Here is an 11163-nt window from a genome sequence, read left to right on the forward strand (position 1 = left end):
GCCTTACCCAAGGGTGCAGAAGGAGACTGTGGAGGTGGAAAGTGGAGAGCTTAGAAAAGATCAAGCGCTGGTTCTCCCGGGCAGTGCTCTTGTGCCAGGACTCTTTCCCCTTCACTTCTGCACACAGGCACTACCCTGCAGCTCCAGAAAAGGGTATTGAAGGAAGATCTTCAAGAAAACAAAACACTGGAAGGTTCTTTATTCTATTTAAATAAAACTAAAACCACATCTCTCTCTTAATGAAAATCTCAGGGTCAAAGAATACATGGAAAAATACATAATAGGAAAGGGCACAAATAATGACTTAATGTATAGGCAAATAATGGAAAGAGAAATAACGAAATAACAGATATCTACAACCAAACCCAATAAAAAATCCATGGAGGATGGATGGGTGTGTAATGAGTTACATTAGAAAGGAAGAACTAAGTTTTTAACCCTTTGAAAAATATCTAGTTCTCAGTTTTGAAAATGCCCCCTTGAGCTCCTGGTTCCTCATGCTATAGATGAGGGGGTTCACTGCTGGAAGACCCACCGAGTACAGAAATGAAACCAACAGGTCCAGGGATGTGGAGGAGATGGAGGGAGGCTTCAGGTGGGCAGAGATGCCAGTGCTGACAAAAAGGGAGACCACGGCCAGGTGAGGGAGGCATGTGGAAAAGGCTTTGTGCCTTCCCTGCTTTGAGGGGATCCTCAGCACAGCCCCGAAGATCTCCACATATGACACCACTATGAAATAAAAACACAGAAGTCCTAAACAGACACTGACCACAATAAGCCCAAGTTTCCTGAGGTAGGAGTGTGAGCAGGAGAGCTTGAGGATCTGGGGGATTTCACAGAAGAACTGGTCCAGGGCATTGCCCTGGCAGAGGGGCAGGGAAAATGTATTGGCTGTGTGCAGCAGAACATTGAGAAACCCGTGCCCCAGGCAGCTGCTGCCATGTGGACACAAGCTCTGCTGCCCAGGAGGGTCCCGTAGTGCAGGGGTTTGCAGATGGCCACGTAGCGGTCGTAGGACATGATGGTCAGGAGATAAAATTCCCCTACAATAAAAAAGAGAAAGAAGAAGAGCTGTGCAGCATATCCCTTTTAAGAGATGTTGGTGTTGTCCCAGAGGGAATTGGCCATGGCTTTGGGCAGAGTGGTGGAGATGGATCCCAGGTCGAGGAGGGAGAGGTTGAGGAGGAAGAAGTACATGGGGGTGTGGAGGTGGTGGTCACAGGCGATGGTGGTGATGATGAGGCCGTTGCCCAGGAGGGCAGCCAGGTAGATGCCCAGGAAGAGCCAGAAGTGCAAGAGCTGCAGCTCCCGCCTGTCTGCAAATGCCAGGAGGAGGAACTGACTGATGGAGCTGCTGTTGGACATCTACTACTTTTAAAAGCATGGAGAGCTGTTTGATGAGTAAACACAAAAATTTAGGGGACAATTCCCTGAAAAATGAGACCCATTTCTCATACACCATCTTCATTCTACACACATGCATGTATCTATTTCTTCCTTGAAGCCCACAGGTGCAGCCCTGGATGTTGCTGGCTGTGTCAGGAGGAGCAGGAACTCTGTTCACTGGCTGCCAAGAAGTCTGTCAAACTCTGCAACAGGAAGTGGTGGGGACAGGATGGACATAACATGAAATTATTTGTGATGCCAAAGGCATTGCATCTTCTCTGGTCCCTGTATAAAGGAGTCCTCACAACAGAAGGCAGTTTGAGAGGTTTTTTTGTTTTTTATTTTTTTGTGTGTTTTTTTTGTGTGGGGTTTTTTTGCTTTTTTTTGTTTTTTTGTTTTTTTTCTGTAGCTCCCCCCCATTTCCTCTGTGGAGTGTTTTTGAGTATCAGAAACCCTCAGCATTGCTGCAGCACTCAGGCAGAACAGAGTGAGCAAAGAGCATTGCCTTCAGCTGCATGCAGATAAGGGGGAGCTGGGCTGTGTCTCTGTCTCTCCCTGCTGAAAGCAGGGGGACCCAGCTCAGAGTACTCAGTGTCTGACCCTTTCTCAAGGTCTCAGCACCCCATTTCCAGCCCAGGACACAGCAGGCTCATTGTGCCCCCTGGAAGGCAGCTCCCAGCTTGGACAGACACCCCAAGGAGACGCCCAGGGATGGAATAAGGGCATCTGATGAAGGGAGGTCAGCTCCCTGCTCAGCTTCACTCAGACTGCACTGCCCAGAGCTTCCCAGGGCAGAGCACAGCTGGACACCTCCTTGCCTGAAACCATCTGCATGTGGGGAGCCACAAGAGCTGTGCCTGCAGCTGAAACTCCCACTCCCAGCCTGACATCAACAGCAAGAGCAGCTGAGGGGGGCATGGAGAGAGGCAGAGGAAAGGCACTCAGGAAAGCCTTTCCCTCCCCCAGCCCTGCACAACCCCTCCCAGATGGTGATAATGCCTGGCAGGCACCTCCAGCCCCTGGGCAGGGGGAAGTGGGCACATGGCAGTACAGATGCACTTCACCTCTCCTGTGAGCAGATGGAGGAGGAGGTGCCCAACACCCCAGATCCCACGGGCTTGCTGAGGGTTGTGCTGTCACACAGACCCTGATAAACCTGGGAAGGTAATGCTGGATGTATCTGTAGGATAAAGGAGGGTGAAAGCACTGGCTGAGGTTCCTAGCACACAGGAGGCTGATGGTGTACGGAGTCAAAACACCTGATCTCACCTCCCAAGAAGAGCTTCTGTCACAGTTTAACACTGGCCCGGCAATTAAACCGAATAACAGACGCTCTCTATTAATCTCTCTCTCCTTGATAAAGAAAGGAGAGAGAATAAGGGAGAGACACTTATGGGTTGGAAACTAAACTACACAACTTTAATGAACAGTAATGATAAATAGGAAAAATTACTAAATATATACAAATATACCGGAAAATGGAAACCACATTCCTCCCCCCTTTCCCCAATAACTCTCACGTCACCACTGAGGCTGCAGGGCAGCCCTGGGAAAGTCCAGGCTGGACTCCTGGAGTCGGCAGCAGTCGGGAACCGGAGGCAGGAACACACAGATGTGGGCTGGCATGGATCAGGAGCACAGGCAGACGAATGGACGGGATCCTTCCAGGATGCCGGGTGAAGGAAGGGAAGCAGGGAAATCAGGAAATCCAGAAGTCTGGAGATCTGGAAATCCGGAAAAGATCTGGCTCGGCCCTCGTGATGCCTCAAATTTATACTGAGTGTGATGTATATGGGATGGAATACTCTGTTTGATCAATTCTGGCATCTATCTTGTCTGTTCCTCCCCAAAGGAGGGCTCAGGTGGGACCTCTGTATCCTCCTGGACGGTAAAATGTTTTCCTCAGAGCTGAGCAGTGTCCTTGGCTCTGCATACCAGTCTCTAGCAGTAACTATAAACATCAAGTGTTATCAGTCCTAGAAGCACACACTGTCTGAGAAACTTGCTGTTAATTTCAGCAAGTGCAACTACTTACAAGAGACTTAGCTAAAAGCAAAAGTACAAGACAGAAAATCACCTTTATCTTGGCCCAAACCAGGACAGCTTCCCTCCCACCCTTACAAGAAAGAGCAATGCAGCCTGGGGAAATCCACGTTTCCCAGCACGAATCTGTGCCGTGACAATGATTATAAAAATCCCTTCTGAAATAATCTGGGTATGATTTTGAATCCAAGAGTAGTGCTCCCCCACAGAAACATCAAAAAACCAGAAGAACCCTGCCCTGTTCTCCCTTTCTCCTGCGAGCCACAGCTTCTGCCAGCACCAGGGAGCTCCCCGGGCAGGCTGAGAGCTGCCCCTGGCTGGCAGGCAGCAGAGTCCCTGCCCCAGCACACAGCCCCTGGGCTGCAGGACCCTGCTCTGAAGGACAGCCCTGGGCACCCCTGCCCCCCTGCCTGCACACACCCTCAGCCATCCCCAGCAGAAGGCAGCCCCATGGCTTCTCCCTCTGATGCTGCTTCAGGATAGCCCTGCTCTGCCAAACCTTTTCCTCCTGCCCACCAAAATCCTCCGCAAGGATCCCAGCAGCTGTGGCACAGGCTGCCAGCTGGAGAAGGAAGACCCCCTCCAGGAAGCCCAGCTTCACTGGGAGCGAAACCTCCCAGGAGCTGCAGCGTGATCACAGGAAGTGGTGGGGGGAGGAAGAAAAGGTGGGGAGGGGCCTTGGGGGGGAGGGACCAGACCTGAGGGGTGAGGTTGGAAGTTGGCAGGGGGGACACACAAGGGTTATGTCCTGGGGGGTTGGGGACATCAGGCTTGTGGCATGGGCAGGGGGAGGGGACACATCACAGCTGGGTGGTGCTGACCCAACCTCAACACAAAGCCGCCAGGCCCTGGAGATAAGAGGCTGTTAATTCACTGCTTTCACATTCCAACCCAAATCATTCTATGGTCAAAGTTTGGGTGCATGGCTTGGCTTCTTCCATGGCTGTCTTCCCCAGTGGGTCCTATCCTACCAGGTTCCCACACCTGGGACATCCTCTCTATTTACCACGACTGTCACCTTCCAAGAGGAGCCATCATAATCATCGTTAATATTAGATCATTATTATTATGATGCTATTAAGGCACTTTTCATTGCAACCCTTGGGGATTCATTCATTCTCCCCTTTCCCCTTCAACAGATTCTCCAGGGATTAAAAAACTTTCTATACTGCAAGGCTTGTCAAAAGGTATGTGAGCTTTGAGAATGATCACCTGACATCCCCTTCATCACTTCCAAGGGTTACACATTTTATCACAGAATCATCCCTGGAACAGTTCAAGGCCAGGTTGGAAGGGGCTTAAAGCATCTTGTTCAAGTGGGATATGTTCCTGCCCATGCAGGGGGTTGGAGGTAATGATCTTTCATATCCCCTAAATCCAAACCATTCTGTGATTCATGTCACAAGCCTGATATCCCCAACTCCCCTGGGACAAAAACCTGGTGTCCCCCCCCTGCCAACTTCCAACCTCACCCCTTGGGTTGGTTCCCTCACCCCGCGAGACCCCTCCCCACCTTTTGTTCCTCCCTGCACTGCTTCCTGTGATCGCGCTACAGCTCCTGGAAGGTTTCGCACTGCTGCCCTGGGGCTGCACCCACACCCCCTGCCCCGCAGCCAGAACCCCGCAACTGGTGACCGCCAGAGCATCGCCGCCCCCTCCCCACTGGCTTGGGCTGTGCCCCCACTGCAGGTACTGGGAGGTGATGGGAGTGGGGTGGTTATCAAGATGGGGAGGGAGTGGGATGGGTGAGAGGGGGGAACTAAACTTATCTCTGGGGTGAGGGTGGTGGGATTGGCGACCCCCCAGCTCTTCTGGAGGGTGGAGGAACTGGGATTTTATCTCCCTCTAAGTAATTTGAGGGACCCCAAAACATTCTGGTGGGCAGAGCTGTGATGGGGGATCTCAAGTAATCCCGAGGGTTTGTTGACTGTAACTGGGGACCCACAAATAATCCTCAAGCCAGGGAAAAGAATGGCAAGTCCAGAATCCTTCTAGGGGACTTTATAACACAAGGGCTCAGGAGCCACAGTCGGGGACTCCCAAAACATCTCAGGAGACCCCAACTCATCCCAGTGGATGGCAGCTCATCCTGCATGTGGGTGTGATGGGGGAACCCCAGGTCATGGTGGGAATTTGGGACCATAATAAGCGACCCAAAGTCTTAGTCCAGTGGTTGGGTGGGATGCAGTGACCCCGTAATCACACCAGGGATTGTTAAAAGAAATAGGAGAGCCCTAAATCATCTCTTGGAGTGTAAGTGCAATGAGGTGATCCCAACTCAAGCAAGGAGTGGCTTAAAACCCCAGCACCCCTGTCCCACCCGATGCCCTCTAAGGGTTTTAGCTGCCACCAACACAAAAAAAGCCCAACCCCTATTTTATCACCTTACTATGGCTTCTTTCTCAAACATGAGAATCCATCTGGGCAAAAACCTTCCTGGGTGTCGTAAAGATAGGAAAGATTTTGGAATAAGTGTAATTTTGAATATCATTGAAATCCATGCAGGAGAAAAGTTTGACACCAGTGAGGAATGGGGGAGAAAGTTTAGGATCTGCTTAGCCTATCTCCACCATCAGAAAATCCATTGGGGTGAGAGACCCCAGAGATGTCCTGACTGCAGGAGATGGTTTAGCAACAGCTCAGATCTGGTCCAACGGTGACACCATCACACAGGCACCATGTCCTACACCTGCCGTGACTGTGGGAAAGGTTTTCGATGGAGATCAGCTTTCACCAAGCATCAACGTATCCATACAGGTGAGAAACCCTTTAAATGTTCCGAGTGTGGGAAGGAGTTTTCCCAGAGTTCTGATTTATCACGGCATCACCGCATCCACACAGAAGAGAAACCCTATAAGTGTCTGGAGTGTGGGAAAGAGTTTACCCAGAGTTCCAGTTTATCAAAACATTGCCGCATCCACACGGGAGACAAACCCTATAAGTGTCTGGAGTGTGGGAAGGAGTTTTCCCAGAGTTCTGATTTATCGCGGCATCACCGCATCCACACGGGAGAGAGACCCTATAAGTGTCTGGAATGTGGGAAGGAGTTTACCCAGAGTTCTGATTTATCGCGGCATCACCGCATCCACACGGAAGAGAGACCCTATAAGTGTCTGGAGTGTGGGAAGGAGTTTACCCAGAGTTCCAGTTTATCACAGCATCACCACATCCATACAGGAGAGAAGTTGTATCCCTGCACTTACTGTGGGAAAGCCTTCAACAGGAGCACCTCTTGGATTAATCACCAACATGTCCACACTGAGGAAAAACCCTACACGTGTCCCCAGTGTGGAAAGGGCTTCACAGCCAGCCCGGGTCTCACCCAGCATCTTCGGATCCACAGGGGCGAACGTCCCTACAAGTGTCCCGAATGTGGGAAGAGCTTTACCAGGAGCTCTCATGTCATCAGGCATCATCTCATCCACACAGGAGAGAAACCCTACTCATGTTCCCACTGCTCCAAGAGCTTCAGGCGTAGCTCCCACTTGTTGAAACATCAGCAACTCCATAGGGGTGAACAACCCTGAAGCTGCTCCTAGTGTGAGAAGAGTTTTTACCAGAGCTATGATCTCTCATCTCTCATCACCAGACCCACCTCAGCCATCACCAGAAGTGAAGGGGACTAGTCAAGGTCATCTGTGACCTTGAGGTGTCTGAATGGGACCAGGTCTATTTCTTTTTTTTTTTTAGTTAGGGAACACCCATATGGAGCATTTAAGTGTGACTTTGCAGTGGGACTTGTAAAGAAAAAAGGACCAAAATTTTGGGATTGCATCATTTCGAAGTGAAAAGAAACCTTTTCTTGCTGAAGGGATGTGACAGACCAGACCTGTATTTCTCATGATCACTCCAAAAGGACTGCCCATACCACCTTTGTGGAAACTTCACCGTGGTACAGTCTGGAGTTTTGCCTGGATGGGTAAAAGCTCATCGACAGACTTAAGGGTGATGTGGGTTTAGAAGTGTGTGTGCCTCAGAGTCTGGGATGGGTGCTTCTGGTCCCATCCCTTCACTCTGTCTTGCTCTGAGCTGCGGACTTAGGAATACCCCAGGACATTGCTCTTATCACTGTTTGTTTTTCTGATTTTTTTAGGCCTGTTTTGTTTCTTTGGTAGAGAAAGAACTACTCCTCTAAGTGTTAATGTGACCCTCAGTCCTTTCACTCTGTACCTGTCAGTGCTGTCAGAGGAGCTGTCAAGCATTTTCTGGGACCATATGATTTCAGTCCCTCTCCCCAGCAGGGCCAGGTCTGGCACTAAGCCAGCAGCACCTTGGCTCCTCTCTGAGAAGGAGTTTAGAAAGCAAAGGGGTGCGAGCTGTGTCTCCCTGGGTGCCCTCCCTAAGCCATGACAAGTGCCCACCAGGACCTTTTCCACGGGGCTGCTCCCAGCCAGGCAGCCCCAGCCTGTGCCATGGCCTGGGTGAGTTCCCTGCAGGGGCAGACACTGGCACTTGTCCTTCTGAGATTTCTCTCCAGATGAGCTCTTCTGCTCCTTGATGCCTTTCACAGAGCAGAGAGGTCTGGGAATGCTTCTGAGGAAAGATTCCATCCCAGAAGGCACTGAGTTCCTCAGCACCATTGGTGTCTTCCCTCCATGGCCATTCAGGGCCAGTTACATACCCATGTCTTTCTCTGCAATGGTTTCACTTGCCAGCCCAGAACAGCTCCCTCCAGGCTCTCCCACCTCCCCTCCCCTCTCTCCCAGCACAGCCCAGTTGCTGCTGGCCCCACACCAGTGCCCAGCCCAGGCTGCTCTGGGCAGTCCCACCACAGCCCCAGCCCCTCTGAAGGGCACAGCAGATCCTAGGGGGGCAGAGAGATCTCAGAGCCTCAGATGGCTGACCATGCATGGCAAAAGGAGCAGGAGGCACCCTGTGTCCCCTGCTCTCCTCTCCAGGAGATCTGCAGCCCCTCGGGGCCATCTCCTCTGCCCAGCCCAGCACAACAGCCCTGGCCCTTGTGCTTCTCAAGAGCTCTGACTGCTCCAGGCGCAGAGCAGTCTTCCCAGGGCTGCTGCAGCCAGGGAGGGGGTTTCACTTCCCATTCATTAATGAAACATGGAACAGCAACAAAAGACAAAATATTTGCTACAGGTTCATTTATTTCACTTAAATTGAGTGGAGGCCCTCCATTTACATGAAATTTCTTGGTCAAAAATGCTGGTGGACATTACAGTAAGAGAGATGAATAACAACATTTGAAGAAAATAAAATCACAGCTGAAGAAAAGGGAAAAAGATAAAAATAAATACTTGGGTTATCCTGACTCAAACTGAGTCATTTGCAGAGGACAGGGCACAGTCTATGGATGCTGAAAAACATTAGCTGTTTCCTCAGAGAACCCTTGAGCTCCTGGCTCCTCATGCTGTAGATGAGGGCGTTCACTGCTGGAGGAACCACTGAGTACAGAAAGGACTGCACCAGGTCCAGAGAGTGGGAGGAGATGGAGGGGGGCTTCAGCTAGGCAAAGACGGCTGTGCATATGAACAGGGAGACCACAGCCAGGTGAAGGAGGAATGTGAAAAAAGGCTTTGTTCCTTCCCTGCTCTGAGGGGATCCTCAGCACAGCCCCACAGCCCTGAAGATCTCCAAATAGGACACCACTATGAAAACAAAACACCCAAAAGATACACATACACTGACCACAACAAGCCCAAGTTCCCTGAGGTAGGAGTGTGAGCAGGAGAGCTTGAGGATCTGGGGGATTTCACAGAAGAACTGGTCCAGGGCATTGCCCTGGCAGAGGGGCAGGGAAAATGTATTGGCTGTGTGAATCACAGAATAGAGGAACCCATTGCCCCAGGCAGCTTCTGCCATGTGGACACAAGCTCTGCTGCCCAGGAGGGTCCCGTAGTGCAGAGGTTTGCAGATGGCCACGTAGTGGTTGTAGGACATGATGGTCAGGAGATAAAATTCCCCTACAATAAAAAAGAGAAAGAAGAAGAGCTGTACAGCACATCCCTTTCAGGACATGTTCGTGTTGTCCCAGAGGGAATTGGCCATGGCTTTGGGCAGAGTGGTGGAGATGGATCCCAGGTCGAGGAGGGAAAGGTTGAGGAGGAAGAAGTACATGGGGGTGTGGAGGTGGTGGTCACAGGCGATGGTGGTGATGATGAGGCCGTTGCCCAGGAGGTCAGCCAGGTAGATGCCCAGGAAGAGCCAGAAGTGCAAGAGCTGCAGCTCCTGCCTGTCTGCAAATGCCAGGAGGAGGAACTGCCTGATGGAGCTGCTGTTGGACATCTGATGGCACTACAGATATAGATCTTTCAGGGGAAAAAAAAAAAAAAAAAAAAAAAAAAAAAGGGAGAAGTTAGGGCAGTGTTAATTCAAAAAACATGTAAAAATTTCTTCTAGAGAAGCACAAACATCTTCTCCCATTTCATGAACTCCTTTGGAATATCCCTTTCAAACACCCTGGCTTATCATGGTTGAAAGTCCAAAAAGGAGGAGGAGGCATATATGCTATCCTACAGCAATTGGTAAAAAGGAAGAGGGGGGGATCTCAGATTAAATCCGGTCTTGACATGGAAGATCTGTATATCATTGTCACCCCAATGCATGACCAGACTGAAGAGAAGAGATGATGGTATACAGCATTGTTTGCTCTGAAACAATTTCTCAAAAACACACGAGGAAAATTATAATACAGGAGCCCCTGGTGTTTCTGCTGCTCTGCAAGTGAAACCATAAGGGTGCTGAGAGGCAAAGGGACTCTCCCTTAGTGCAGAGTGCAGAGTGAGGACAGCCCCTCTTGTCCATCAGTCCTGCTCTGAGCTGCATAAAGAGGTAACAACCCTAAAGATGGGGTATCCTGATGGGAGGGTGGGCTGACCCCCAGCCTCACACCTGCAGTCCCCACAGCCCAAAATCTCAGGCAGTTGGGATTCTTTTCGTCCATGGACACAGTGGAAGGACAGGACCTGCAGCATCAGTGTCTGAGATGCACCTGAATCCTCACCCCTAGCCCAGCAAAAACAAGGGGAAGAACAAGGGGAGCAGCAGCAGGGGCAAGAGGGGAACCTGCCAAAGTTCTGCTGCCAAGAGAGTCGGGAAAGGGAGACACAGGCAGAGACTCCAGCATTTCTCTTCTCTGGTGAGGGGGCTGCTGGAAGGATCCTCAGAATTCAGTGCCCATGATTTGAAGGACTGGGGGACTGTGCTGTGTGGCAGAGAGCAGGGTTTAGCTCTAGGGAGGGCAGCAGCTCTGCAGGGGATGGCTGGGAGGTGCAGGGATCCCCTGTGCCATCCTCTTCCAGGAAGCAGCTCCCTCTCCATCCCTGCCCATCTCTGCTGTCTGCAGCTCTTTCTCTGTCCCCAGTACTCACAGCCCCCATCCCACCCACTGAGTGCTCAGCTCTGCCCTGCAGACCCCTCCTAGCAGCAGTAGGACCTGTCCAGAGTCATCACTGGGTGTGCAGGGGGTCAGGAGCAGCTCAGACAAGGGCTGAGGAGAACTGGGATCTGTGTAACTTCTACAGAGTGCAGAAAGAGCTTTCCATGTCTGGGAGAGACAAGTGAAAGCAGAGCCTGAGGAGAGCCCGGCCAGAAGCAGAAAAGGCCTGCCCTGAAGGGACTCCTGAAAAGTCCCCTCAGAAATCTTCTGGGCATCAGCTGGAGCTGTGAGCAGCCATGAGCAATTCATCGCTCTCTCACCAGCACCAGGAGCCTGCCCTGTACTCCCTGTCTCGTGCCAGCCACAGCTTCTGCCAGCACCAGGGAGCTACCTGGGTAAGC

At 51.2% G+C, this 11163-nt stretch overlaps 1 protein-coding gene across 1 annotated transcript in view; it reads left to right on the top strand.

Moving 5' to 3' along the window:
* Positions 1-11163, top strand: part of LOC115600225 (zinc finger protein 850-like) — an 82821-nt gene that overhangs the window by 26932 nt on the left and 44726 nt on the right. Inside the window, 2 exon segments of the mRNA XM_030468511.1 lie at positions 6187-6613; positions 6773-6903. Coding sequence (XP_030324371.1) covers positions 6187-6613; positions 6773-6903 — 558 coding nt within the window.

This window comes from Calypte anna, unplaced genomic scaffold (assembly GCF_003957555.1).
Source record: "Calypte anna isolate BGI_N300 unplaced genomic scaffold, bCalAnn1_v1.p scaffold_147_arrow_ctg1, whole genome shotgun sequence".
In the NCBI taxonomy this organism is placed as follows: Eukaryota; Metazoa; Chordata; class Aves; order Apodiformes; family Trochilidae; genus Calypte; species Calypte anna.